At 37.2% G+C, this 26100-nt stretch overlaps 1 protein-coding gene and 1 long non-coding RNA gene across 9 annotated transcripts in view; one reads left to right on the top strand and one right to left on the bottom strand.

Annotated features, from left to right (window-relative positions):
* slc4a4 (solute carrier family 4 member 4) overlaps nucleotides 1–26100 on the top strand; it is a 137368-nt gene that overhangs the window by 38790 nt on the left and 72478 nt on the right. Inside the window, exon 1 of one of the 7 annotated variants that reach the window (XM_031903310.1) lies at nucleotides 15317–15348. The exons of 5 other annotated variants lie outside the window; for them this stretch is intronic. In XM_031903310.1, the coding sequence (XP_031759170.1) occupies nucleotides 15336–15348 (13 nt within the window). In that variant the 5' untranslated portion in view covers nucleotides 15317–15335. Of the gene's footprint in view, nucleotides 1–15316; nucleotides 15349–26100 lie in introns of those variants that run through there. One more of the 7 variants, XM_031903309.1, reaches the window with a different exon arrangement.
* Nucleotides 12607–24739, bottom strand: LOC105945456. Of its 2 annotated transcripts, XR_004223086.1 has the most exons (5): nucleotides 24598–24739; nucleotides 21754–21794; nucleotides 19520–19588; nucleotides 18252–18384; nucleotides 12607–13931 (listed from the first exon to the last, which is right to left on the bottom strand). It is a non-coding gene; the product is annotated as an uncharacterized LOC105945456 (long non-coding RNA). The 2 variants fall into 2 exon arrangements; XR_001923315.2 differs by lacking the exon at nucleotides 21754–21794.

Here is a 26100-nt window from a genome sequence, read left to right as displayed (position 1 = left end):
CCTCTTATTAGGGCTCTGGTACACGGGGAGATTAGTCGCCCACGACAAATCTCCCTTGTTGCGGGCGACTAATCTCCCCAATATGACATCCCACGGGCGAAAATGTAAATCGCCGGTGGGATGGCATACGTGGCGGCGCGAATGCCATCCCACCGGTGATTTACATTTTTGTCGTGGGCGACTAAACTCCCTCGTGTGCCAGAGCCCTTATATTTATGTATTTACAACATATTCTGCAGCCATGGCTGCTTACTGTGTTAGATATCCTACTGCAGATAATGGGCTGGGTCAGTTGTTTCCTTTAAACAGCCACGCCTACAGATATGCAATTAAAGTAATTAGCAACCCTTTTTTGTGCAGGTGCAGTCAAATGTACCCAATGACTTTCCTTGATGTATGGGTTAACATATAGAAAAAATATTTTTAGAAAATATAGGTAAAATAAAATCACATCCCAAGCAAGAAATCATCATTGATAAGAGTGTCCATACTAGTAATTTTAAAGGCAATCAGCAATAAATAAATAAACCAATAACATGACATGAATAGGATCATACTGACACAGTATGATTGCTGCCTGAAACAGAAACTGTAGATTTAGTAAGTGCATTTGGTTTGCATAAATTCCCTCCCCAGCTGCACCCTTACTTAGTATCAGTTGCTATTTGGGTGTGCTTATCTTGTGTTGAAATTTGAAGCGTGTACGTTTTATGCTTTTGAATACTGAGATAACAGTAAGGAGTTGTCTGAAATGCAGCACCTGAGTCACATTAAGAAATACTCTTGATCAGGACCAAATATGAGACATTTCTAAGAATCCTGGGAACATATATAGACAAATGCTGCTGTTTGCATACAAGATGGAAATTTACTGTTATCACTTTTACTTGCATTCATTTCCACATTCTATGCAGTTAGACTCACAGTGTGCATAAAACGCTAGCAGCTTTTGCTGCTATACTTATAGAAAAATGTATTAAAAGTAAAGTATGCACAGTACAAACAATTTTTCTTTTGCATGTTTTTTTATAAACCTGTAAATGTATTTAGATACGTGCCTGCCAGTGTTAAAAAACATAGCACGTGTGCAGTGTATATACACTGTGTGTAAATATTCCTAATAAAAAAGTTCTTTTTGAGCCGATACATAAACCACCTTCAATCGGGTCTTTAATTAGCATTTACATTTGTAATGTAATCATGCTCTAATGAGAACTGTGAATTTATGTTCTTATGTATTCAATTTTATTTTTCTGTTTACAACTTTTATTGCATTTCTCTGTTTGTGTGCTACTTAAATAACTTATTGGTTAAGTCAATGAACTCTAGTTCAGATAGACTTATGATTGATGCCAACTGCTTGTGGCCTTGGACAAGCTATTACATCTGCCTGCACCTTACTGCATAACAAGCTTATACTACATGTTCTGTGGGGCCAATACTTATTGCAGCGATATGGCTTAATTGCAGAAAATTGTGAAAGGAGGCAATTTCCCACAATTGAGCTCCAAAAATGTCTTGCCATAGGCTGACATTGGGATTGCCACAATTAAAACATATTACTTGTAGTAATTCCTAAGCAAAGCATTTTCAAGGAGATTTGTAACAAATTTTTGTAGCATTTTTTGTTTTCACAGATTTTAAATTTTTCCAAAAAATTATGCCATGTTTACATGTCCTTCAAAATGAAAGATGCAAGTTCTGCTTTACTTTTTTACTTTGGTACAGTTGAGATATCCACATGGAAAGCTGCTCAGGAGCAATGACAGTGGTATTATTTAATTAGCATCCTGCTAAAAGGTTTTATATTTAACTTATATAACAAAAAAATGTCACCGAGTACATATGACTTCACCTGAACAAATATGGGCTGCTAATTACTTTTATTGCAAACATGTAGGTATAACGATTTATGAGTAATAAAGCTATATATTATAATAAGATGCTTAGAAGCATTATTAGACTGAGGTCTTTTTAATGAAGGCTGGAGAATTGTTCATACACACCTAATGGGGAATTATAACAGCTCACCTGAAATACAGTAAATTTTAAAAAAATTAGAAAAAGTTGCTCAACTAAGTTTTGCTTAAATCCATCTGGGAGCTATAGTCCAGAAACATGAAGGTTAAAATCATAAAGCAAAACTGCCCAATTTACTTTTTCACCTTCACCAGTGGCCTTCCTAATACCTAGAGGAGAACAAAAGCCTCATATAAAAAGCAATACATTTATTGGACCCCTTATCCGGAAACCCTTTACCCAGAAAGTTCTGAATTACGGAAAGGCCATCTCCCATAGACTCCATTTTAATTAAATAATTCACATTTTTAAAAATGTAATAATAAAACAGTACCTTGTACTTGATCGCAACTAAGATATAATTAATCCTTATTGGAGGCAAAACCATCCTATTGGGTTTATTACTGTTTAAATAATTTTTTAGTGGACTTAAGGTATGGCGATCCAAATTATGGAAAGACTACTTATCCGGAAAACCCCAGGTCCCGAGCATTCTTGATAATGGGTCCCATACCTGTATTTTTGGAGAGCCCTTGTCCCCTCCTGAGACACATTTGTTTGTCCATCCAAATCTGCACCGTTTTTCTTATCTGCTGAAAGAAATCAGAGTAACCAAGTGGGATTAAAAGGTCCTTGCTTGCACTGCCAAATCTTCTCCTGTAGGGCATTGCCTACACTATGCATGTACAGCAGAAGCTGATCTAGACTATAACTACACATGCTCAGTGACTGCAGTCAATTGAGAATAAACCATGAGACATGGAAGAGTGTCAGTCGTTCTCTCTTTTTCTTTTTGGTAGCTTGAGCTTGTTATTATGGCAATTTCTAGTTGATGGTATAACCCGCCATTAACCCCCCCCTTTAATTTAGTAATGCAGTCTGAATGCTAGCTTCCCATTGGTCAGCTTTCGCTTCAATCCTAAACATGTAAAGCAGGACCTATTAAAGGTGCATACTACTACCACTTGAGCCATTCTTTGCTGGACGTTGAGGAAGGAGCAGCATCCAGAAGAGATGGCAGCCCACCCACCCTCCCTAATTGAATGTTATTTATGCAATTTTTTCCTAGTGAATTCGTGAAAAAAAAAAAGGTAGAAGGAAACGTAAAAACTAAGCAAGCTTTATCAGAAAGGTCTATGTAAATAAAGCCATAAGCACTCATAGAAAGAAACGGGATCTGTTGTCTCTTTGTTTTCCTGTGCCAGAGACACACAGCTCTCTCCCCTCTCCTGCTCCCCCTCCCTCAAGAATGCTAAGAACTCCCTCCCCCCCCTTAGGAATGTGTGATCTGAGCCAATCAGCAGGAAGCTTCCTCATAGTCTTACAAACTGAGCCTGTACACTGGTCTTGGTGCAGGAGTGAGGCATTATGGGAACTTTCTTTACACAGCTCAGTGTTTTTTCTTCCTATGAGGCTTCTGATCATCTGAACAGGAGAAATATGGGGAGACTTAATGGCACTATTGAGAGAACTGAAGGTATGCCTGCAGCTTGAGATTAACTCTTTCCTTCTCCTTTAAGCTTTTTGTTTCTTCAGTAACAAGGCAGCCCACTGAGTTATTCTGAACAAGGGCTGGCTGGTAAATTAAACTGTTATTGTTATGGTTATTTATTTGATAGAATTTTTGATGTCTGGTTTTAAAAACCTTTTATTAATAAACAGCCAGGGCCTTTTCTCCACCAAGTCAAGTGTTTTGTCTCTTGGTTTGTTATTCTTGGAGGGTGCTGGCTACTACTCCCATGAAGATCTCAGCAGGCTGAGATGATTACTTTTAACCCTGCTATGCTACTCTTTTACTTTTGTTCTCCTATCCTCCAAAAATATACTACCTGCTGTTATATATCCATTCTTGACTTGCTACCAGAGCTATAGATAATACACACATATTTTTGGCACTTAACACTTACACAGTTTTGTGTCTGTCATACTAACATTTGATCATAGTATAATATTGGCTGGAAAACATTGTGCAATAACCTGCCTGTGAATGATATTAGCAGTATGTGTCAATGATCTGTCAAGGGAAACCCAAGGGACTGAACAGAAATCCTTGAAAGTAGGGCTTGAAAAGGTAATAAGTTCTTCAGTCAAGAGGCAGCAGTGCTCGAAAAGAGACCAGGAGACATCCTGGACATGGTAGAGCATGGGTTCTCTTTGAAGGGTTAAACTTGATGGACTCTGGTCTTTTTTAAACCCAATGTAACTATGTAAGAACAGAATGGATGAAAATCTAAGCAAACTGGAGTAGGACTAAGTAGGGGAAGGTTAGGATATGAACTGATTGAAACAGGATGGAGCAGGTAAAAATCAAGACTGGAACAGGAAATAAAAGGCAGATAGATTGAAGCAGACTGGAACACGCTAACATATAGACACACAAATGGTACATGGCCTGCAAATATACTATAGACACATAACAGAACTAGGAGGAACTAGATCAGCATTACAGTGCTTGTTAAAGATGTTTAAAAATACAAATTTTAAATATGCAAGTGAGCAAGAGACTTTCAGGCACCTTCTGTAACCTAAATTAATCTCTACTTACACCTTAATGTGGAACTTAATACAAGTCATTAACTAAACAACTAAAAAAAACAAAGTAATTTTCCTTTGTGGGAACAAAAATCTTGTTTAATTTATGTTTTGCAAACCTATAAAAGTATTTAGTGACATCTGTCAGCAGAAAAATATTTAATGTTATATAGTTGGTGCCAGTGCACATTATATGTGTAATAAACACTGTTTTACTGAAAAATAGGTTATAGGTGAAGATTACTTTACATTCAAGAAAGTATCAAAAATGTGCTATGTACAATAAAAATATGCAGTGTAGTATTACTATATTGTGAAATACAATGGTTTTATTCTTAATTTTGCTTATTAGAGGAGCATTTGGGTTCTGTCTTTATCAATTTGTGTTGTCCTGAATACATTCTCTTAATGAAGGGAGCCAACTTGACATTTTGTTAATGAAAGTGCAGTAGGTTAGTAGGGTTGCTTTCATCAAACAGAGTTGGTCATCCTTCCACCAATCAAAATCACACCCAAACAGCATTATATTTCTCAAGTGCCACAACTCAGAAAAAATAGGATTAACTATTAGCATACTCCCTTGTATATAGAGACTAACATTCTTTAAAGCTGTATTTATTCTGAATATAAATGAAGACTTTCAACTCTACTTATTTTAAGTGTCTTATTCTGTCATTACATGAAAATGTAACATAATAACACTGTTTCAGACACAAAAGAGTTCTGTGTTCCACAAAATGCACCTCTATCTTATCCCAGCCTTCTTCTGCTGCAATGCCTCTTGTAGGTTGTTATAATGTGCAACATGTAATTGAAACCTGTGTCATTGCCTATAATCAGAAATCAATGCATTGCAGTGCTTCTTTGATGTTGATCTTGGGAATAAAGGGTAGTACTGAGGAAAGTAATAATTAAAAGATTAAATAGCCTGAAATAGGATTAGTAACTTACTTTTCTTAATTAAAAAAAGAAAAAAGTTAAAGTTTAGTGACGCACGTTTAAACTACTGTGTAAGGCATCAGTTTATTTGGATTCAACACATTTGGGAAAGTGATAATATTAAAAAAACTTTTTTAAAGGGCTCTGGCACACGGGGAGATTAGTCGCCCGCGGCAAAACTCCCTGTTCGCGAGCGACTAATCTCCCCGAGTTGCCTACCCCTGCCATCCCACTGGTGAACATGTAAGTCGCCGGCGGGATGGCAGACGCGGCGGCGCGATTTCGCGCAAATCACCGAAAAAGACTCGCGAGTCTTTTTCGGCGATTTCCTGAAATTGCCCGCCGCAAACAAACCCCTCCCTTCTCTAAGCTGCATCCTTTGAGCAACTCATTATCAGGGGCTTCTCAGTGGACTGGTAATTAGTTTTATCAAGTCCTTTCAAAGTTTTTGGGGCTAGAAGTGACAGGAAGTATCAAAGTGGAACTGGTTCCATATTCTTGTTTAGTGCCAGCAATACCAGAAACCATAGATATTTTTTATAATAATAGCAATAGGCAAATAGTATGTTCAACACAAGCCCTATTTATTTAGCTAATGTTAACAACGGTTGTATAGTGTCCCTTTAAATGTAGTAAAGTATTTGAGAGGTGCATCGGTTTATACTTAGCATTAGATTCTATGGGGCCGATTTGAAAAGATTTATAGCATGCGTTAAAAATATTATCACTTCTTATATTTTGCAAGTTTACGATCGATTCACTAAAAGGCCACTTTGAATTTAGAAGCGATGTTCTTGGCGTTATGTATCTGGCGATGAGCAATTTTAAGCAATATTTTAACGCATGTGCAATAATTTCCGCCGCGTGCGATATTTTTCGCCGCACTTGATACTAGCACACTCTATTACGCACATAGCAGTTACTTTCTGAAAACTACTTTTCTAAAAAATTACCATTTCCCTGAAAACACAAGCATGCATCACTCTAGGAAGATGCGTAATGTGGCCCATCCAACAAAAATTATAATCTTTTAACTCTCTAGATCAGCGGTTCTCAACCTGTGGGTCGGGACCCCTTTGGGGGTCGAACAACGCTTTCACAGGGGTCACCTAATACCATCAGAAAACACATATTTCCCATGGTCTTAGGAATAATTTATGGTTGGGGGTCACCACAACATGAGGAACTGTATTAAAGGGTTGCGGCATTAGGAAGGTTGAGAACCACTGCTCTAGATTAATAAAAATTTGATTTAATAATCTCAAAATACCAAATTAGAAGCAGCAGCATCCATGTCATAGAAAAACAGATGCATAATGGGTTCATTGTTACCCAATACCATGTGGATAATTCTTTTTTTCTTTATTAGCTCCCCCTCTTTCTTGTTCTCTCTCCATAAAATTATTATATTTTTTATATTTTATCTTTGACTTTATCACCAAAACCCAAAAAGTTTGTGTCTTCTGTGCAACAATTAGTTGCACATCAATCAATTATTGGAATACTCAGCCAATCTAATCTATGACCCAGTACAGTTAGGGGCTGATTTACTTACCCACGAACGGGTCGAATGGAGTCCGATTGCGTTTTTTTCGTAATGATCGGTACTTTGCGATTTTTTCGTATGTTTTGCGATTTTTTCGGATTCTTTACGAATTTTTCGGATCCAATACGAGTTTTCCTATCCATTACGAAAGTTGCGTAAAAAGTTGCGCAATTTGCGTAGCGTTAAAACTTACGCGAAAAGTTGCGCATTTTTCGTAGCGTTAAGTTTTAACGCTACGGAAAATGCGCAACTTTTCGCGTAAGTTTTAACGCTACGCAAAATGCGCAACTTTTTACGCAACTTTCGTAATGGATACGAAAAACTCGCGTTTTTACGCAAAAATCGTAATGGATCCGAAAAATTCGTACAGAATCCGAAAAAATCGCAAAACATACGAAAAAGTCGCAAAATATTCGTTTTCAAGTCGGAACTTTTCCAATTCGGGTCGGATTCGTGGGTTAGTAAATCAGCCCCCTAGTGTAGAAAATACTGATGGCACTGCCATTGCAGGGGAGATTTCAGTGTTGGGACTGGATTAGTTGGCTGAGGGTCAATCAGCACTAGTGCAATTTACCTTACCACTTTCGTGCTTGAATTGCCTTAAGTGATTATCAGATTTAACCATCTGATCTGTTTAATTGTGCCATCACGTTGATCCAATCGCCACTGGCCTTATTGAGAGAATCTGAGCTTAACTAACAGAAGAGGATGCTGTGACAACAGTAGCAAATCTGTGCATCTATAGAAACCTTAATTATAGCAGAAACCATTTGCCACCACTGAGTGGTATTGGCAAGACTTTTGTAAGGGCCATGGAAAAACTTACATAACTATATTTTAGCATATGAGTGTTATTTTAGTGTGATGCAGTGACCTGCCTGAACCTGTTGATGTTCTGTAGTTATCCTACAACAGCACACCCTTCAATTGGTGTGGCCATTACATCCCTATATGTTACCTAATTTACCAGGCCAGTAAGTTAATAGAATGGGGAGCAGTACAAGCACAATACAGAACATGTATTGTGCTTGTACACCACATGTTTCAGTTGACAGAAATGTCTGAAGCTGCCTAAGAGGTTTTGGGGTTTTCTCTCCAAAAACATACAAATGTTATGGAAAAGAAACCATGAGGTGTAACTTTAGCTAAATGGATGAAAACCTCTCTTTTAAAAATAGTATGATTATTTCTACCAGTCAGTGTTTGTAGTTGCTGGTCAGATAGATACTATTTGTCAATGTGCAGTAGTAAAAAAAGTATCTAATAATAACTAAAACAGTATTGAAAATGGGTTAATGATTAGCTTGTATAGTATATTCCCTAAATTACATAACTCTAGGTTAGATCCACGCAACAGTTAAAATTCTCACAGTATGATGTAAAGAGATGCTCTATAGCATTGCTAATTTTTCAGCCAGTTCTGTTACATTCATCAGTCTCAGAGAACACGAGTAAAGGCCTCATTTAATGTCTTCAGCCCAAAACAACTACAGATTTTCCCTTGAAAGTAAATGCCGAGTAATCTTATTTGCAAAGTTAGAACAGCACAATAGGTTTCTTTCATGGTTACCAGATTATACAGTGGGTTGCCCAGAAAGAAATGGTGTCAGCAAGTTTGAACCAGACGTGCTGACCACTTCTTTGCTGCCAGTGCCAACAATAATATGCATCAACAGTTCATGGGAAAGGTCATTGTTCAGAATTTTTTTCTGATTAACAAATATAATATAAATGTATAGAAAACGTTTATACATCTGTACCAAAATACATTATCCATAACTAACCCACTAACCCCCTTTTGCCTTTTATTATTAAGCTACAATTTGCAATATCCCTAGGATCATGTGCCCTATTTTATTATTTTACTTGCTGCAGTTATATGTCAGTTGAGCACTTTATGCGTATTTAGGTCACAATCACCTGTTGTGGCCATCTCTGAGCTGGAATAAACTACAATTTAGCCACAGCTCAGCAGCATAAGGCTTGGGGAGGCTAAGCCTCCCCAAACCTGCTTTTGCACCTTAAAACTTGGCTCCGTTTCTGCACTGCCCTGCAAATGTTCTCCGGGTTCTGCAGAAATCATCTGTGCTCTGATTTGATCTTTCTTCTTGTGGATTCTCCAATCAGAGCACAGCTTTCTTGACAGGCAGTAAAATTGACCAATCAAGGCGCAGATGTAGACAGGTATCGGGAGATTTTGCAAACTGGAGGTAGTGCAGAATTGAAGACTAAAAAAAGAAGAATCTGCGGGCTGTAAACTTTACCCAAGAACAACTTTTGCTGCAGTTTTCATCCCACAGGTACTATACACAAGTACTATACTGTATATGCTCTAAAGGCCCACTAGCTGAAATTAAATAGTTTTTTGTCACCGGACATCTATAATATCCCTATCCCCTACCCTAACAGATGGAGGGTAAGTTAACTTTTCCCCTGACAAAGCTCATTGTGCTTTTATATATTTGTTATGTTTTTTTGCTCTTTCTATTTTTCTTTTACTTTTGTCATTGTTTTTTTCATTTCTAGTTAGTTACAGGGGAGCCAATGCTGTGTATCAGTGCCAGTGTAAGAGTGCCAGGGCCTGAATATCTGCCATCAGTACCCACTGCTCGGCATATAATGTGCTGGTTTTGTATATAAAGACTGTGTTTCACTGTATATAACGTGCCTGGGATGTCAGTACCTGCTGCCTCTCTCTCTATAAAGCTAACTTAAACACATCTAAAGGGGTGGTTCACTTTTAAGTTAACTTGTAATATGTTATAGAATGGCCTATTCCTAGCAACTTTGCAATTGGTCTTTCTAGTTAATTTTTTTTATAGTTTATGAATAATTTGCCTTTCGCTTCTGCCTCTTCTCAAGCTTTCAAATGAGGGTCACTGACCAAAATGTATTGCTCTGTGAAGCTACAGTTTTATTTTTCCATGCAGGCCCCTTATCTATTCATATTCCCATCTCTTGTTTAAAACACTACCTGGAGAGCTGCTGAACAATAAGCTAAATAACCGAAAAACCATTAAAAATAAAAGAGGACCAATTGCAAATTGTCTCAGAATATCAATGTCTACATCATATTAAAAGTTAATTTAAAGGTGAACTACCCCTTGAAGCTAACTGATCACAAACACAAATGTATAGAGAACCCCTAACAGAAGTACACGTATGAATGCTTTTACATCCTAAGCATTTTAGGGTTAAAAAAAGCACCCCCACCCACACTTTTGCGCAGTATCCCTGGGAGTCAGTGGGAACAGCAAGAGGTAGTTGGGAGGTTAATTTTTTACACCAGCAGCGAATCCACTATGGGGCTGATTTACTAAGACACAAATTCGAATCCGAATTGGAAAAATTCAGATTGGAAAACGAACATTTTGCGACTTTTTCGTATTTTTTGCGATTTTTTCGGCGTCTTTACGACTTTTCGGGAATTATCGCAACTTTTTCGTTACCAATACGATTTGCGTGAAAAAACGTGAGTTTTTCGTAGCCATTACGACTTGCGCGAAAAAACTCGAGTTTTTCATAGCCATTCCGAAAGTTGCGCAAAATCTGGCGATTTTTTCGTAGCGTTAAAACTTGCGCGAAAAGTCGCGCCTTTTTCGTAGCGTTAAAACTTAAAAGGCGCGACGTTTCGCAAAAATCGCAAAATACCGATCATTACGAAAAAAACGCAATCGGACACATTCGGCCCGTTCGTGGGTTAGTAAATGTGCCCCTTGGTCTCACATTAGCTATAGGTCAGTCTGTGTACGGCCCATATTTAGCCTTCCCAAACAAAAAAGTCACCCTCCGCCTATGTGCATACAGAAAGCTAATGTGAGGCAGAAGCATTGTTCTGTTCCAGCCCTAGGTTTACAATATCTATACCTTTTTGCATACATTAACTCTTCCACAAAATACAAAAGAGGAATGACTAAATTGCCTGTTATGTTTTGCCAAAAAGTCAAAACTTAGCTATAATTTACCACATTTTACTATTTGGAACTAGGTGTAGGCAGAAGAGGCACCAGCCTAAGGCGCAACGCTGGGGGCGAAGGCGCTTGGCCTGCCTGGCCCACCTCTGCTACTTGGGTTTCTGAACTAGCTGACTCTGAGACAGGAGATTCAGTGCTCTTTGTAGAAAGCACTCTAATAGTTAAAAGGTGCAATTTCCTAATCCAAGAAAATACATAATGGGAATAGTTTCTGTCTCAAAAATGGGCAAATGCATTTGCATACACAATATAGGAGACTTCCTCTTCTGGTGTTTACATGATAATTGTTGGCTTCCTTGTTTACCTCTTGTAGTGACTCGGCATTAAGGAGAAAGAAAGGTAAAAACTAAGTAAGCTTTATCAGAAAGGTGTATGTAAATACAGCCATAAGCACTCACAGAAATGCTGCACTGACTTCTCTGAAAAAAGATTAGTTGTGTCTGTGCCAGAGACACGCAGCTTTCTGTTCTCTGCTCTCTCCTTCTCCCCCCCTTCCTTTAAGAATGCTAAGAACTTAAGTAATTACGCAAGCAATATACCTTGTGATGTTACCAAGAGACAATTTGTGATAAGATATATGGCAGAATTTTTTTCTTTTTTTCTGTTTAAAATCAATAAAAATCATTTAAATAAAAAAAAAGAATGCTAAGAACTTACTCCCCCCCTTAGGAATGTGGATCTGAGCCAATCAGCAGGAAGCTGACTCATAGGGGCCAATTCATTAAAACACGAGTTCGAATCCCGAATGGGAGAAATTCGGGTTGAATACGATAATTTCTGAAGATTGCAAATATCACGAAAATGCTTACGAAAAAATCGTATTAGTCACGATAATATCGGCGATCCGAAAGTCACAAAATTTTTGTACCGAATGATTGTAAACACCAGCAGAACCTTTCCGAAAAAGTTGCGCAGGTGTACGAAAAAGTCACACAAGCTCGAAAAAGTCGGCGAAATGAACGCTCCGAGCATTCGCGTCTTAATAAATCTCCCCCATAGTCTTACTAACTGAGCATGTTGGTCTGCATGTCTGTGCAGGAGTGAGGCATTATGGGAAATTTCTTTTACACAGCTCAGCGTTTTTTCTTCCTCTTTGGCTTCAGATCTTCTGAACAGGTGAAATATGGGGAGACTTAAAGGCACTATTGAGACAACTGGTATGCCTGCAGTTTGAGATTAACTCTGTACTAGCCTTTCCTTCTCCTTTAAGGCAGCAGGGAATAAAACTAAAGCACAAATAAACTTCTCCATGATGCAGCAATATTGAGCAATTCTGGCAGTTGCAGTTCTTCCACTTTGGAAACCCCAAAGGACCTATCAGTGCTGCAATTCAGCACTAACTCATACTAGTAATAGTTATGACTGATTCAAAAGAGAGTCAAGGGAATAATGCCAGTTGGGTTCAAGCCAGATGTTCAATACCTGTACTTGCTGCCAAGGCTTTTCAGGGAGCCAGTTAAGTGAGATGTTCTGAAACTGCCATTAATCATTTGGCCTTTTTTGGTATTCTTCCATTGTATGCATTGTTAGCAGTAAAGGTTGTTACATGGCCTTTTCTTCTGCTAATGCTGCATTGTAGAAATAAACTATTCATAGTTTTTTAAAATTAAGTTTTATTTAAATTTTTATTCAATCTCCCACTTTTCCTTCAGTGTCCTCTGAGACATATCTTGTCTTAGAAAAGCCTTGTTAGATTGTGTTTTTATCTGGAGTTTAAATTACTGCTATCTGTTTTATGAGGAGTTCAATGGTTTGGCGGCATTACTGAGCTCTAATTCCCCACCAAATTGATACTCTCTGAAAATCAAATGTCACATAATACAAATTAATTGGGGATTACTGATTTCCAGCATGGAAAGACACCTCTTACCATTGGTTAAAATATCAAACTTTAATAACTTGTCCAACTTGTCCAATCTATAGTTGCAATTCTGCAACTTTAGATGAAAGTCTGATACAGCAATATTTTCATTCTGTCACCTTTTTATTGGCTGTAGGGGTCCTGACTAATTGAGCCTCAAAGTGGGGCTTATTAAAAAAAAGAAAGGTTAACTCCACTGCTATTGAATGTGGAGGATGAAGAAAGAATTGTGTAGGGCTTTTGCATGAATGAGTCTTGTTGTACAGAGACATGTTGTATAAAATATCTAAAATGCATTTTAGGCTTTGAAAACAGTGTCACCCTGCTGGTGCATAATTACTTTTGGTGTACATATTGAGGCAGCACCAATGTCTGGCCTTTAAGGGGCTGTATAATGCAATGGCAACTATCTATGCCAAAAAAAACCCCAAAAAGCAGAGCAGAAACCCACATTTAGGGGCTGAATGGGTCAGCAATGGTATATGTGGATTCAAAAACTGGTTGGTGTTTAGAGCATGTATATTTGAGGAGACAATTATGTGACCCTGGACCAAATCCTGCATTTGGCCTCATGAACTTCTGTTTACTCAACTGCCACCTTGTTATAATGAAGATTTATTAAATCTATTCATATTTAGCCTTGTTTTAATGATATAATATTCAAAATTATATTTTAAAATACCCTTTTGTGTTGTTCTTCCTCACAATTTTCACTAAACAGTGAAAATGACAATGCAAAGCAGTTCTTGTCATGTTCAGAGCTTGTACATAAGGAATCCTTACTAAGGGCCCCTGTAGAACAGTGAATGCTTGTGTGTTCTCCAGGCACATCCAGGAAGCTCAAACCATTCTGTTGGCAAGTTGCTTTATAATGCAGCTTTTCCGGCTATCTAGCACAGTGCAGCCTTTGATAGTTGCCAAGATCATTTATTGTTTTGCCTCCTTCTTTATTTCCGCCAACTGTTTTCCATTCTTCCCTATTCACACTCTCCTCTTTGGATATTTCTTTGCTTTTGCACATTAAGTGCCATCATTTGTTTAGTAAATGGAAACTCCTTCACTGGAGGGAAAATAAATCAAATTAGTAAAAAGATCACTCCTTCATTCTCTTTAAATGTCACTTGGCTTGGTCAAGAATAAGGCCATGCGTGAGCTGCAGTGGAATGAGGAAGGGCTTGAAAGGGGGTACATCAGAGTTCTACTAAGTTTCATGTGAATTACAAACATTGATTAAGTTAGTTTGATTCTGGGTATCCATTACTATGAAAGGAAAACTAGGATCAGAAAACAATAAGATAAATATGCAGAATGTGGCTCCCTGACACCCTAAAGAGTCCCCCTGATACCCTAAAGAGGCTATAAAATACTCTGCCACCTCCTGATTCAGTCATGACTAAAGGTCTGATGGCCTAAGGGTTAAATGGTGTCCCTCTCAAGTCAGAACCCTTCTGTTTTGTGTTCCTGCTGTGTCACTGCTTTCATAGTTCTGTTCCAGGCTCTGTAGCAGCACCCATTAGCTCATTGCAATGAAACTCTCAAGCCCACTGTACCTGACAGACAGGGACACAGTACTTTCAATAAGTTACGCATCGAAAAGCACAGATAGGTACGTGGAGTTGCCACCGAGGAGGTTCCTGAAGGTTATAGCACTGCACAGAAATTAGGGATGTTACTTTGTTCATTTAGAGCCCAATGTAGTCCTGTGACCTTCGAGAGCCAAATGTATTGCACACAAACAGTTCTATTTACTGAGAACATACACACCTTGAAAGCACATATGTTTTTATGTATTACATTTATTTGTATGTAGAGATACTGGCTGCATATCAAATCCCTCACAAGCATTTGTGATCTGTGTTTGTCTGAGGCACAAGGGCATGATTTGTTTCCTCTAGTTGAAGGGAGCTGACACTAGGAATTAAACCTAGGTCTCAGATGCTGAGTACAGTCATTTTGGTCATTTCTGTCCTCAGTTATGCTTGGATAATATCTAATTGGGTACTTGTTTGAATAATTATTTATTAGAGGAAGATATTACTTTACTAAGACAGTGATAGTTGAACAATCTACATAGTGATGAAGAGAGATGGTATTAATCACCAAACATAGTTAAAACTCAAAAAATGTGCTCTTACAGAAGTATGGGAGAAAATAACTGTGTAGACAGGAAGTATGGAAGGAGAGTAGTTTTGGTAAAGTAGGAAGGAAGAAAGAAACAAGGGGTGAGGTAAAACAAACATGGACAGTTGAATAGAAAAAGAAGGGGAGTGGCAGAGAGAATTGGGGTGAAGGTGGAAAAACATAAGGGAAGGAAAGGAGATAAAGAGGAGCGTTGGACAAAAGGGAAAATAGAAGCAAGAAAAAGAGGGAGGAGACTGGAAAGACGAGGGGGGGAGAGGATTAAAGTTTGGAGAAAAGTAATGCAGAATAGAAGAGAAGAAGGGAGCAGAGAAGAAAGGTTGGGATGCTAAGAGACGGTGAGTGAAGAGAGATTATATTGAGAGATATTTTGGTGAGTGGGGTCCTATCGAGTTTCCAGCTGGACTGAAAATGTTTTGGTTTGTGCGCTAAGTCCTGATACTTTGTTGTCTATTTATAGGAAAAAGTGAAATAAATGAATACATAGAACACCTAATTTTAAGTGAAAAGGTTTTTTTGGTTTATATTGATTTCTACTTACTGGGTATATTATGGAATAGGAGATAGCGATGTAGGGCATATTGTGCAATACTCTATTAGTTTTACTATTGCATAGTGTTATATGTTCAGGGGCTGGGCATTTCAGTGATTAATGATTATAAGATATATAATATAGTCTTTTAAAAGCACCCCCCCCCCTAAAGTTTCAAACCACTAAAGCTAGAGGATGTTGCTGTGGATTCTACCACAGGGTCAACAAAGAATTCCAACATCTACCAGATTTTATCTTTAATTTTTACAATATATAGAAACCTACATAATGCTCTTAAGTTAGGTGCATTTTATCTAATACATCTTCATCAGCTCTGGTTTCATGGTGGTTTGCTAATCCATCCAATTTCAGGCTCTCGAATACTGTGATAGAACTGCTAGTGTAGACCAGCTTACATCTGCTTTCTTGTTAAAGAAAGTCTTTAAATGCCTCAGCAGGATCATTTCACTAACATATCTGAGCATGTGACTTTATTGCTAAGTACTTACACTCACTGGACTTAGATGGTTGTAAGTATGCATGAATACTGTAAGTCAAATGAAGGTGCATAATGCAAGGTTGTGGCTAATGAATCTGCAATGCAAGATATGGAACCCAATGATAAATTCTGTTTCAAACAGGTTCAAATGTACCCCAGAGCAACAACCGAACAGCAGTTATCTTAGTTTGTTTACTACAGGTAAAGAAATGATAACAAAAGTCTGATTGCTTGCAATAAATGAGTGAATGAGGTAGATGCCTACAGTATGAATGTGAAAGGTAAGTAACCCCTTGACTGTTACAGGCTTTGCAGACATTATTGTTATTTAAGTTACAATCCCTCTTTTACTCAAGGACATATTTGATCAAGGTACATAAATGGTATTTATGTTGTAATCTATGTGGAATTTTATTCTGTTTCATTTCCCAGTGTTCTTTCTTCATTTATTACACTTCTATTAACACAACTGAATGTCAACCTATGAATCATTTCTTAATTACGTGTGAAATGGGGGAAGTTATTACTTTGTAATATCCTGCATTTTATTTAGTACTGCCAATTATAGTCTCAGCTGGACAAAAAGTGCTATTAAGTTTATTGACAGTCATGCCTTCTCATTATGCACAATAGAATTATTCACCCTAGGAGCACCAACCCTACAGTTTGGTAACTTCAGCAATTAACCATCAAATTATAGAGATGGCACAGAACTAAATCATCGTATCTGCTAAACAAAATTTTTGTCCCTAGTTAGTAACCATATGCTATCGATGATATAGTGGCATCAGTAAATGAACCAAAGCTTGAAGACCAATCAAAAGTCTTTGGTTCCTATGGTTTACTATTCTGGGACTTCTCTGACATCGTAGGAGTTACTTAAAATATAAATGCATTGAAGGAGAAGGCCTGGGAATCATACATAAAAAACATACTAAATTAAAAGTTAGAAGAAAGCTTTTCCAGATAACAAAAAGAAGAAGAATTTGCCATTTTTCCATTGTTCCATTACAAACACCAGAAATGGTATTGCAAATAAATGCATAAGACAAAGCTGTCTTGGAGCCACAAAATTCTGCAGATATGTCACTTAAATTAGCTGGAAGTATTCTACAACATATCTATAAGTTTCAATTTAATTGAAAACAGAAATTTGGCTAGTAAAGGGTTAGCTTCCCTAAAAAAACAATCTTTACATTTGCGCCTTGAATACTCCATTAGCTTAAAAACAAAATATGTGAATAGAGTAGTGCTTATCTATGCACAGCTCAGCTCTCATTGGCCATGCAAAAACATCTTTTTTGTTATCCTGACACAAACTCTCTTCTTGGCGAGAGCTGCTGCAGGATAGACAGAGCTACTTTATGTAAAGAGAAACTTCTTGCCTTTTTCTGTTCCTCAGCAGTTTCACGTGAATGTATTGGCCAGAATTAGCCTGAGATTTAAGTTGGCTTAGGTAATTATAACCACACATATTATCAGTTTTAGCCTGCAGATTAACATGCTGTGAGTTTGCAGCTGAAGCTGAAATTTCAGTGGGCCGTGGAGAGAACAGTCAGCATTGTGTACTGAAATACAAGAGGTTCTTCTTGGGAAATGTATAATTATAATTTCTGCATACAAATATGACATGTAGCAACAGTAGGTAGTAAAGAATGACATTTCTGTCACTTTGGCTGTGTATGATACAGAATGACACTGTGTGTAGGAGAGACATAGGTCAATTCAGGTTTGTGGCCGCTGCTAAAGATTCACAGGGAAAAACTTTAATAGTTTAATAACTTTTTGAATTACAGACAACCATTGCATGCAAACAAACAGAATTTGATTTTCTGTGAATAGTACAGATTACTAATGTCAAGTAAAGCTTTTTTGTTAAGCAGCTTTCTAGCTTTCAGCAGCTTAGCTGGTTGCTAAGGTACAACTTACCCTAGTAACCAGACAGTATTTAGACTGGAACATGAATAGGAAAAGGCCTGAATAGAAAGATAATACAAAATACAATATCATTGCAGTCTTACAGCGCAAACTTACTTTACTGCCAGGGTCAGGGGCCTCCAACAACTACACAGCGTCAGGTGGAAAAGGTAATAAAATAATAAAAACCGAAGATCAATAGAAATGTTGCTAATAAATTAACATACCAAAATTTAACTAACCAAAATTGAAAGAGCAGGGATCAAGAAGACCACTCCCTTGACTCCTCTTACCCATTATTCTGGTAGGAGATGATAAGACATTGTTTCATAACCCTATGGATCTCTGGATTGAGACCCAAAAATAGGATCCCATGCTGTTTGGAGTGAGTCTTCATGGTCACAACTGATGCAGTGCGATTTGTTTCTACAATAGAAAATAGTAATAACAACAAGATGCTAACTAACGTATGTTTTGCAAGGCTAACTTCTAAACCATTCTGGGTCCCCATAGCCAAAAAAAAACTCCCAAAAACACTGAGATAAGAAGATGACCCAGTGTTGAACTGGTGCAAAGATGGTCTTCATCTCCTTTTCACCTAAAACCCCCTGTCCCTGTATTCTTTGCTAGATCATAATGTATACATTAATTACTACTGCACTGACTTCTCAATAATTTTCCTGATTTTTTTTAACATTTGTTCGTCAATGGCATATACAATTGTGTGTCTTATGTTAGTGGACTGCAGCACTTTAAATGACTGAGAAAATTAGGATGTTGGGAAACTGGGATGTTGGCATAAAGTAGTTATGCAGATCACATCCCCATTCTCTTGTCTAGGCTAAGAGGGCTGCTATCTTTCTGCCATCCAACAGATGGCAGTACAACAGAAATTGGTTCCATGAAGCTGTGTTTATACAGATTTGTAGCTCTGAATATAATTCTTTTTGGTATTTACTATTTACAGTATATATGTATGTTTTTGTATATATGTACATTATGTAAGTATACTTATTAAAATATCTTTTGTGAGACATTGAGAGACACAGCCATCTTCCCACAAGTAATTTGGGAGAAATATGTTAACAGGTTAATGAAATGTATATGCATACTTCATCACATGTTTGCATTCAGAAATGATTTAGCATTTTGTAAAGATTTTCTTCAGTTGGCCACTTAAAATTTTGGCCATCTTTTGTCACATTTTTGGAACCTCATCAGTGCAATTGTGGTCCTGACCACACCCATTTCCAGAGGTTGCAGATGGTTACACTTTTTGTATAGCAATTATATAAACAGGTAGTGTGCTTGCATTGTTGCCTGTACACAGCCTACCCCTTTTATTTCATGGTACATTTGTGTTCAGTGCATAGGAAATGTCCCATGCTAACCTGTTTATTGTACATCAGTGTATGCAAGGGCTGCACTTTCCCATTAAACCTCTTTAACATCAGATTGATAACTATTAAGTTGACTGGTTAGAAATGGATACTAAGGAGAGGTTCAACAAGCACAACTGTGCATTTATAACAAAAATATAACAGTAAACCTATGATGTTACCTGTTACTGTGTTGTCCTTTCTTTTCATATTCGGCCACCAATATTGCCAATCATTTCTTTGTCTTCCCTCTGGAAATTAATCACATTTAGAACAAAGCTAGTTAAAAGGTTAAATTATACACATTTATAAAACACATTGAAAAAAAAGGCCTCACTCATATTGTACCTAGGAACCTAGTAACCTTTGGGGGCTTATTTACCAACATAGTTCAAGGCAATCCAACTGCTGAATAGCTGCTATTTGCAACTGGAATTTAGTGTACTTGTATGCAGTAGGGCTGCCACCTTTTCTGAGAAAATACCAGCCTTCCTATACTTATCTTTCTTCCCTATTAATAATATTGGCATCAATTTTAAGCATGCAAATGGTAGCCCTAGTTAGCAGGCCTGGCTTCATGAAAAGGCCACACAGACCCAGGCCTAGGTTGGCAAATTGGGGTAGCAGGCCACTCCAAGACTTTTGTCCACAGCTCCATTGGAACTCTTGTATTGCTTTTTGCAAACAGGGAAGTGTGGTTTATCTGTTGTAAAATATAAGGATATTATAAGTCACTTAGAAGTGTTTTCATATAAGTTATGGAGCTCTAAGGTGACTTCTAAGATTTTCATATTTTAAACAGGTGGTAAATTATTTGTTATAATACACAAGATTCATTAAGTCATGTGACAGAGATTATATCATTAAGCAGCAATTGTAAGCTCTGTTTATAAGGATCTAATTTACAAGATATTTTTGACTCACTGAAACTGACTTAAGTTGGTGACTAATATCCTTATATTTTACAATAGAGGGGTATGTTATTGACTAAATATAGTCACATACACACTGAGCTTGATGTATAATTTCTGTGTAGTATTTAAAACCCAGATACATTTCATATTTTTATATTTTTAATAAACTAAACCCTTTTATTCTCCACTGTATATATGCATCAGAAGTTGCTAAAGAGGTTAATACAACAGTTTTTATTTGACTGAACTGTGTAAAATACAGTTCTTAACAAGCTATATTTCAGTTTGTTGGCATGACCCTGATCTGCCCACAGCTGACCAAGTCTAGAGAACTACAAGGAAATGAGTTCATCTAAAATCCCACACTGATAAGGGATCGGTATTTCTTTTCCAGGCAAAGGGAGGTGAGGGTTAAGAGAGTGTAGGGCACAGCTCTTACATCATGTGACTGGAACCTCACTTTCCTTCCATTCTTTGTTTTTTCAATGTTTTATATTCCCAGTATTCACGTGAGCAGCATTTGTATGCTGTTTTTATAGTTATATTGAAGGAAATAAATGTATATTGATTATAACAGTAATTTACCGCATGTCTCAATCATTTAACAACTTTTTCCAAATCCATAATTTTCAAATTAGGTTAGAGGGTGGGCCAAATGTTAAAATTTGAGCAGAATTCCTCCAAGTCTTGGATTTGGTAACTAGCATGGGCCAATTGAACAAGCTTCTTGCATATGTTGGTATGTAAGTGTTTGTGTTTTGGGATGTAATGTGCCTGCCCCCCCAGTATTTGTGTTTAGGGATGTAATGTGCCTGCGCCCCCAGCAAAAAACATTTCAGGGACCTCCTACTGCTAGTGTAAAAACAGACAACCAATCTTGGTTCAGGACCAATCAGTTACTCCCTGGTCAGACCCAAAGTTTGGGAACCACTTCTCTAATTTATTTGGCTGCAGCACGCTAAGGGGGAGATTTACTAATCCACGAACGGTCCGAAGGCGGGCGAATGCGTTTTTTCTTAATGATTTGTATTTTTGCGACTTTTTCATCGCCGTTGCAACTTTTTCGTATGTCCTGCGATTTTTTCGCCGCCATCACGACTTTTTCTCTGCTGTAGCGAAAAAATCGGACGCGCGACAGCGATGAAATAGTCTCGCAAAATACGATAAAGTAGTGACGGCGATGAAAAAGTTGCGACAAATACGAAAAATCGCGGCGGCGATGAAAAAGTCGCAAAATTTCCGTTTCCAATACGTTTTTTTCCCTTTCGGGATTCGGATTCATGGATTAGTAAATCTGCCCCTAAGAGTTGTAGTCAAACAGATAAAGCATCAATGAAAAGAAACACATCAAAGAAGGAAATGGCAAGTATGTAAGCCTCATGGACAGTTTGACATGTTGCCTTATTATACACTTATTACGGTAAACACCTGACAGTAAGCCAGAGAAAATGAATATGAGTAATTAACATATATTGGGTATTAGAAAATGTTTCTATGATTACCTGGATTTTAGGGAATTAACTGTAGAAAAGATCCCTTAATCCTATATTAAAGAAAAAACAAGATTATTTTCTCCACAGCCAAAGATATTTTGCAAAGCTGAAAGTGACTGGAAATGTGTTTTTGCTCAGGTACTTGGAAAGCCAGTTACATCAACTGATTCTGATTTCTGGTGTTTTCCATCAGGCCCAGACTGGCGATTTGTGGATTTTGCCAAATGCCAGAGGGGCTGCTGTAAGGTGCCATAGACTAGTCACTATTTATTGGGCTGGTTGGGAGGCTGTTTGGGCCTCTGTGACTTTGAAATGCCAGGCCTATTTTGAATCCCAGTCCAGGCCTGTTTCCCATGTGTTTAAGGGGCTTTGAGACTCAGACAAAGCAGACCTTGTAAGGAGTTGGATTATTGGCCTAGAAGTTACATTCCTATAAAATAACCCTAATGTTTCTAAGCATTCTGTTGTTCTGATCTTATTCTAAGGGATATCCATGCATAACATTCTCAGGTTAGTAGATATGCTCCATAGAGTTGAAAGATTGATTTGATGCCATGACAAAGTGAAATACACACTGTATTAAAATTATCCCAACCAAGCATAGATATACTAGATATTTTTCTGTATACAGAAAATAAAATACATATTTCAGGATTCACTGTACTGATTAGGCACCTATATTGGACTTTGTTATAAAAGGGCAACTAAACAAAAATTGCTTATATTTACTTGCTCTTATGTCTTATGTTGTAGTATTTACCTTTACCCCATGTGACTGATATTAAAGCGTCCTTTCTCCCTGTAGAGCCAGTAGTGTAACCCTTCTTCTCTGTGGCCTATACCTGCTAGTTGCTAATTTAACACTGGATGCCAGTGGTTTTTAGCAAACAGCTACTTAAAAGGGGTGGTTCACCTTTAAGCTAACTTTTAGTATGTTGTAGAATGCCCTATTCTAAGCAACTTTACAATTTGTCTTCATTATGTATTTGTTAGAGTTTTTGAATTATTTGTCATCTTCTTGCAACACTTTGCAGTTTTTCAATGGGGGTCACTGACCCCGGCAGGCAAAAATCTGTTGCTCTGTGAAGCTACATTTTTATTATTATTGTTACTTTTTGTAACTTTCTTTTCTATTCAGGCCATCTCTTATTCATATACCAGTCTCTTATCCAAACCACTCCCTGGTTGCTAAGGTAACTTGGACCCTAGCAACCAAATAACTTCTGAAACTCCAAACTGGAGAGCTGCTGAACTGAAAATGAAATTACTAAAACCCTAAATAAAAATAAAATAAAATAATAAAAAATGAAGACAAATTGCAGATTGTCTCAGAATATTACTCTCTACGTCATACTAAAACTTAACTTAAAGGTGAACAATCCGTTTAATATAGCAGACAGGCATTTAAGTTTCTTAATAATGCAGTATAAAAAATTAACGCAAACAATTCTCACATATGTATTAGCATATTTTTAGGGTACTCCTGGGTCTCCCACAAGAAATAAGCCTTACCCTTTATTTGTTGGATACCTGTAAGTGTGCAAACTGGAAGCCAATCTCATCCTGCCTTTCACTGCATTTGCTCATGTTTGTCGATCTCTACCAGGGAGCCTAAAACCCAATGTAATGTGGGTATAGGTGACAATCAGCAACTCTGATGTGCAATTCTGTGTGTAGAGAAAAGTCTACAGGGACCTCTGAGATTTGTTAAAGTGTTAGCGATGTGGTTTTGGAGGTGGGCCCTATGCAGGATACTAAGGTGCACACAGGAACAAAGTAAAGTCAGAAAGTATTCAACGTAAACAAGAAGAGGACTCAGTTTTTGTTTAAAATACAGGACTACTGTCTGAATGAAATGCTTTAAGCTCTCTAAGGCACAGCATTTACAAGACCACTCTGCATTTGAGATGCACAGACTATGGCATTTAGCAATGCGCTGCTGGCCACAGGAGGTGCCGACTAACTGAAATTCTCTGCTTACAGGCCCCAGTGCAAGATATACAACTGGTTGGTATTTTCTGAAGTTTAATTACTTTTAAGATGGCAAGAGGTAATAACTAATCTTTTCTATAGGATGAAGGGCAAATGTGTCTGTATTTAAGTTGTCTATAATTTCAATTTATTTTGCTTTAACATTTAAGTAATACCAACATCAAAAAGTATATGATTTTTTATATACTTTTTAAGATTTTTTTCATAAGATTTATAACAGTGATTTTACTACTTTTTTCCTTTACTGTCATTAACATATATAGTAGAAAATCCCTGCACCTTAACCCCTTGTGTCACTGTATAATGTTATAACACATGATATCACTGGAAACAACAATGTCACTTGTCCTACCTCACCACCTTCTGCTGGGAAGATACCACTTCTTGTGTTCTTAACAAGGACTCTTAAAAATTTTTTTGGTAACCCTTGCCTAAATGCCATTAAAGCCCTGCTCCCATAGAGACATCATTGAGGTGTATTGCTTAATCACATCAGCCATCAAGCTGGAGTGGCAGCTCACTGGGTGAAATGGCACAGATGCAAAATAATAATGCACAGACCTAAAAGCAACAAAAGTAATACAAAAAATAAACTGAAGTGCATTTGTGATTGCTGTGTAATCTATCTATACAGAAGTTATAAGTAAAAACTTGAGGAGTGTGCTGAAGATGTAATTCAGCAAAATCTAAGATTTAGTGTATGCTGGAGCAGCCCAGTTTATCTTTAGTATGAAACTGGCAAATAAGATTTTAGCTTTAAAATGAGCATTTTGTCATTAAACAATCAAAAATGAGAAAACAACACACATATAAAGACTTGGACACAAGTGACTAAAGCATGGTTTGTTATTGTGTACTTACAAACATGACTTACTGCAGACAGTTTTGCCGAGCCTTCCATGTACTGCTGCTGCTAGTTTGTGAGCAAGGTGTAAGTCACTTTCCAGCTGCAGATGTGAGCTGTTTGCAGTCCTTAGTAGGTGATAGGCAGAGCTCAGTGAAGGTCATCTACTTGGTAGCCTGTGGAAAACATTTATGACCTGCAAACAATATAACGTAACTCCACGTACATGTCATATGATCCATGATAAAGTTACAGCGGCTAATTACAAGTTGTTACTCAGGCTAACATTAAATTATTTCCTAAAATAACCCTAGGGCCTTCATGTTTCTTCTGAAGAAGTTAGCAATAATTAACATCAACTTTAATCTATTTCTAAAGGGCCAATTAGCCACTTGGCATTAAAATCAGCATATACAACTAATGTTAGATGGTTCAGTAAAGGATAAATGGGAGGTAATTACATCGAATAGCAATTGTAAAAGTTCTGTTAATTGTAGAACCCTAATTATTACCATGCATGATAGGGTTGACTATTAATGGATTCACTTTAAACTACAGTAAACTGACCACTGGGAGTTGGTGTGACAGAGGTCAGCATCTCACCCTTCAGCCACTCATGTTGCAGTCGTAAATAAACGTAAATAATAATAGCCAAAGCCAAACATGTGGACCCACAGCTGCACTGAGGGTTTTAAAAAAAGATTTTTAGATTCAAAAGATTTTTAGATTAATTTTTTGTTTGCACAGGTTTTTGAAGTTAGTAAAAAAAAAATACTAGTTCTATGTTTTTTACTATAAAGCTATTTACTAAACATGGCCCAATCAGAATTGAGTCTGATGTTGAATTGAGTTAATGCTGAGTCTAATGTGAACAAATGTTGAGCTAGAATGAATTCAAATTTTTTTTTCCTGCACATCTGAAGAATATGCATTGTCATACCTTATGGCAAATGCATCTCAAATATAAAGCGTGCTTTTTTAATTGACACTATCAGCATCTACAGTATCTGTTACATTGTTTAGAGTTTCCATGTTTAAAGAGAATTATGTAAAAATCAATTAACAACCTTGTTATGCATATGGAGCCTTAAAAATGTGTACAGAAATACACAAGTTTTTAATTTCTTCTAGCACTAAGAATTTATTCCAGAGCATGTCATTTTTATTGTGAATAAAATATTTATAATGGCACAGTGTGAGAACAGAGACTAAGCAATAACATTATTAATAATGTATCTGTATATAATCTATGTATATAATAAACTTACAAGAGCCCAGGTTAACAAACATAATTACAAGTATGGGATCTGTTATCCAGAAAGTTCCAAATGAAAGAAAGACCATCTCCATAGATTCCATTATAAACAGATAAATAATTCCAATTTGTACAAATTATTTCTTTTTTCTATGTAATAATAAAACAGTACCTTGTACTTGATCCTAACTAATATATAATAAATCCTTATTGGTGGTAGACTTAAGGCATGGAAATCTAAATGACAGAAAGATCCTTTATCCAG

The sequence above is a fragment of the Xenopus tropicalis genome, chromosome 1, assembly GCF_000004195.4.
Source record: "Xenopus tropicalis strain Nigerian chromosome 1, UCB_Xtro_10.0, whole genome shotgun sequence".
NCBI classification, from domain to species: domain Eukaryota; kingdom Metazoa; phylum Chordata; class Amphibia; order Anura; family Pipidae; genus Xenopus; species Xenopus tropicalis.
This window is presented reverse-complemented; position numbering and strand designations above follow the sequence as displayed.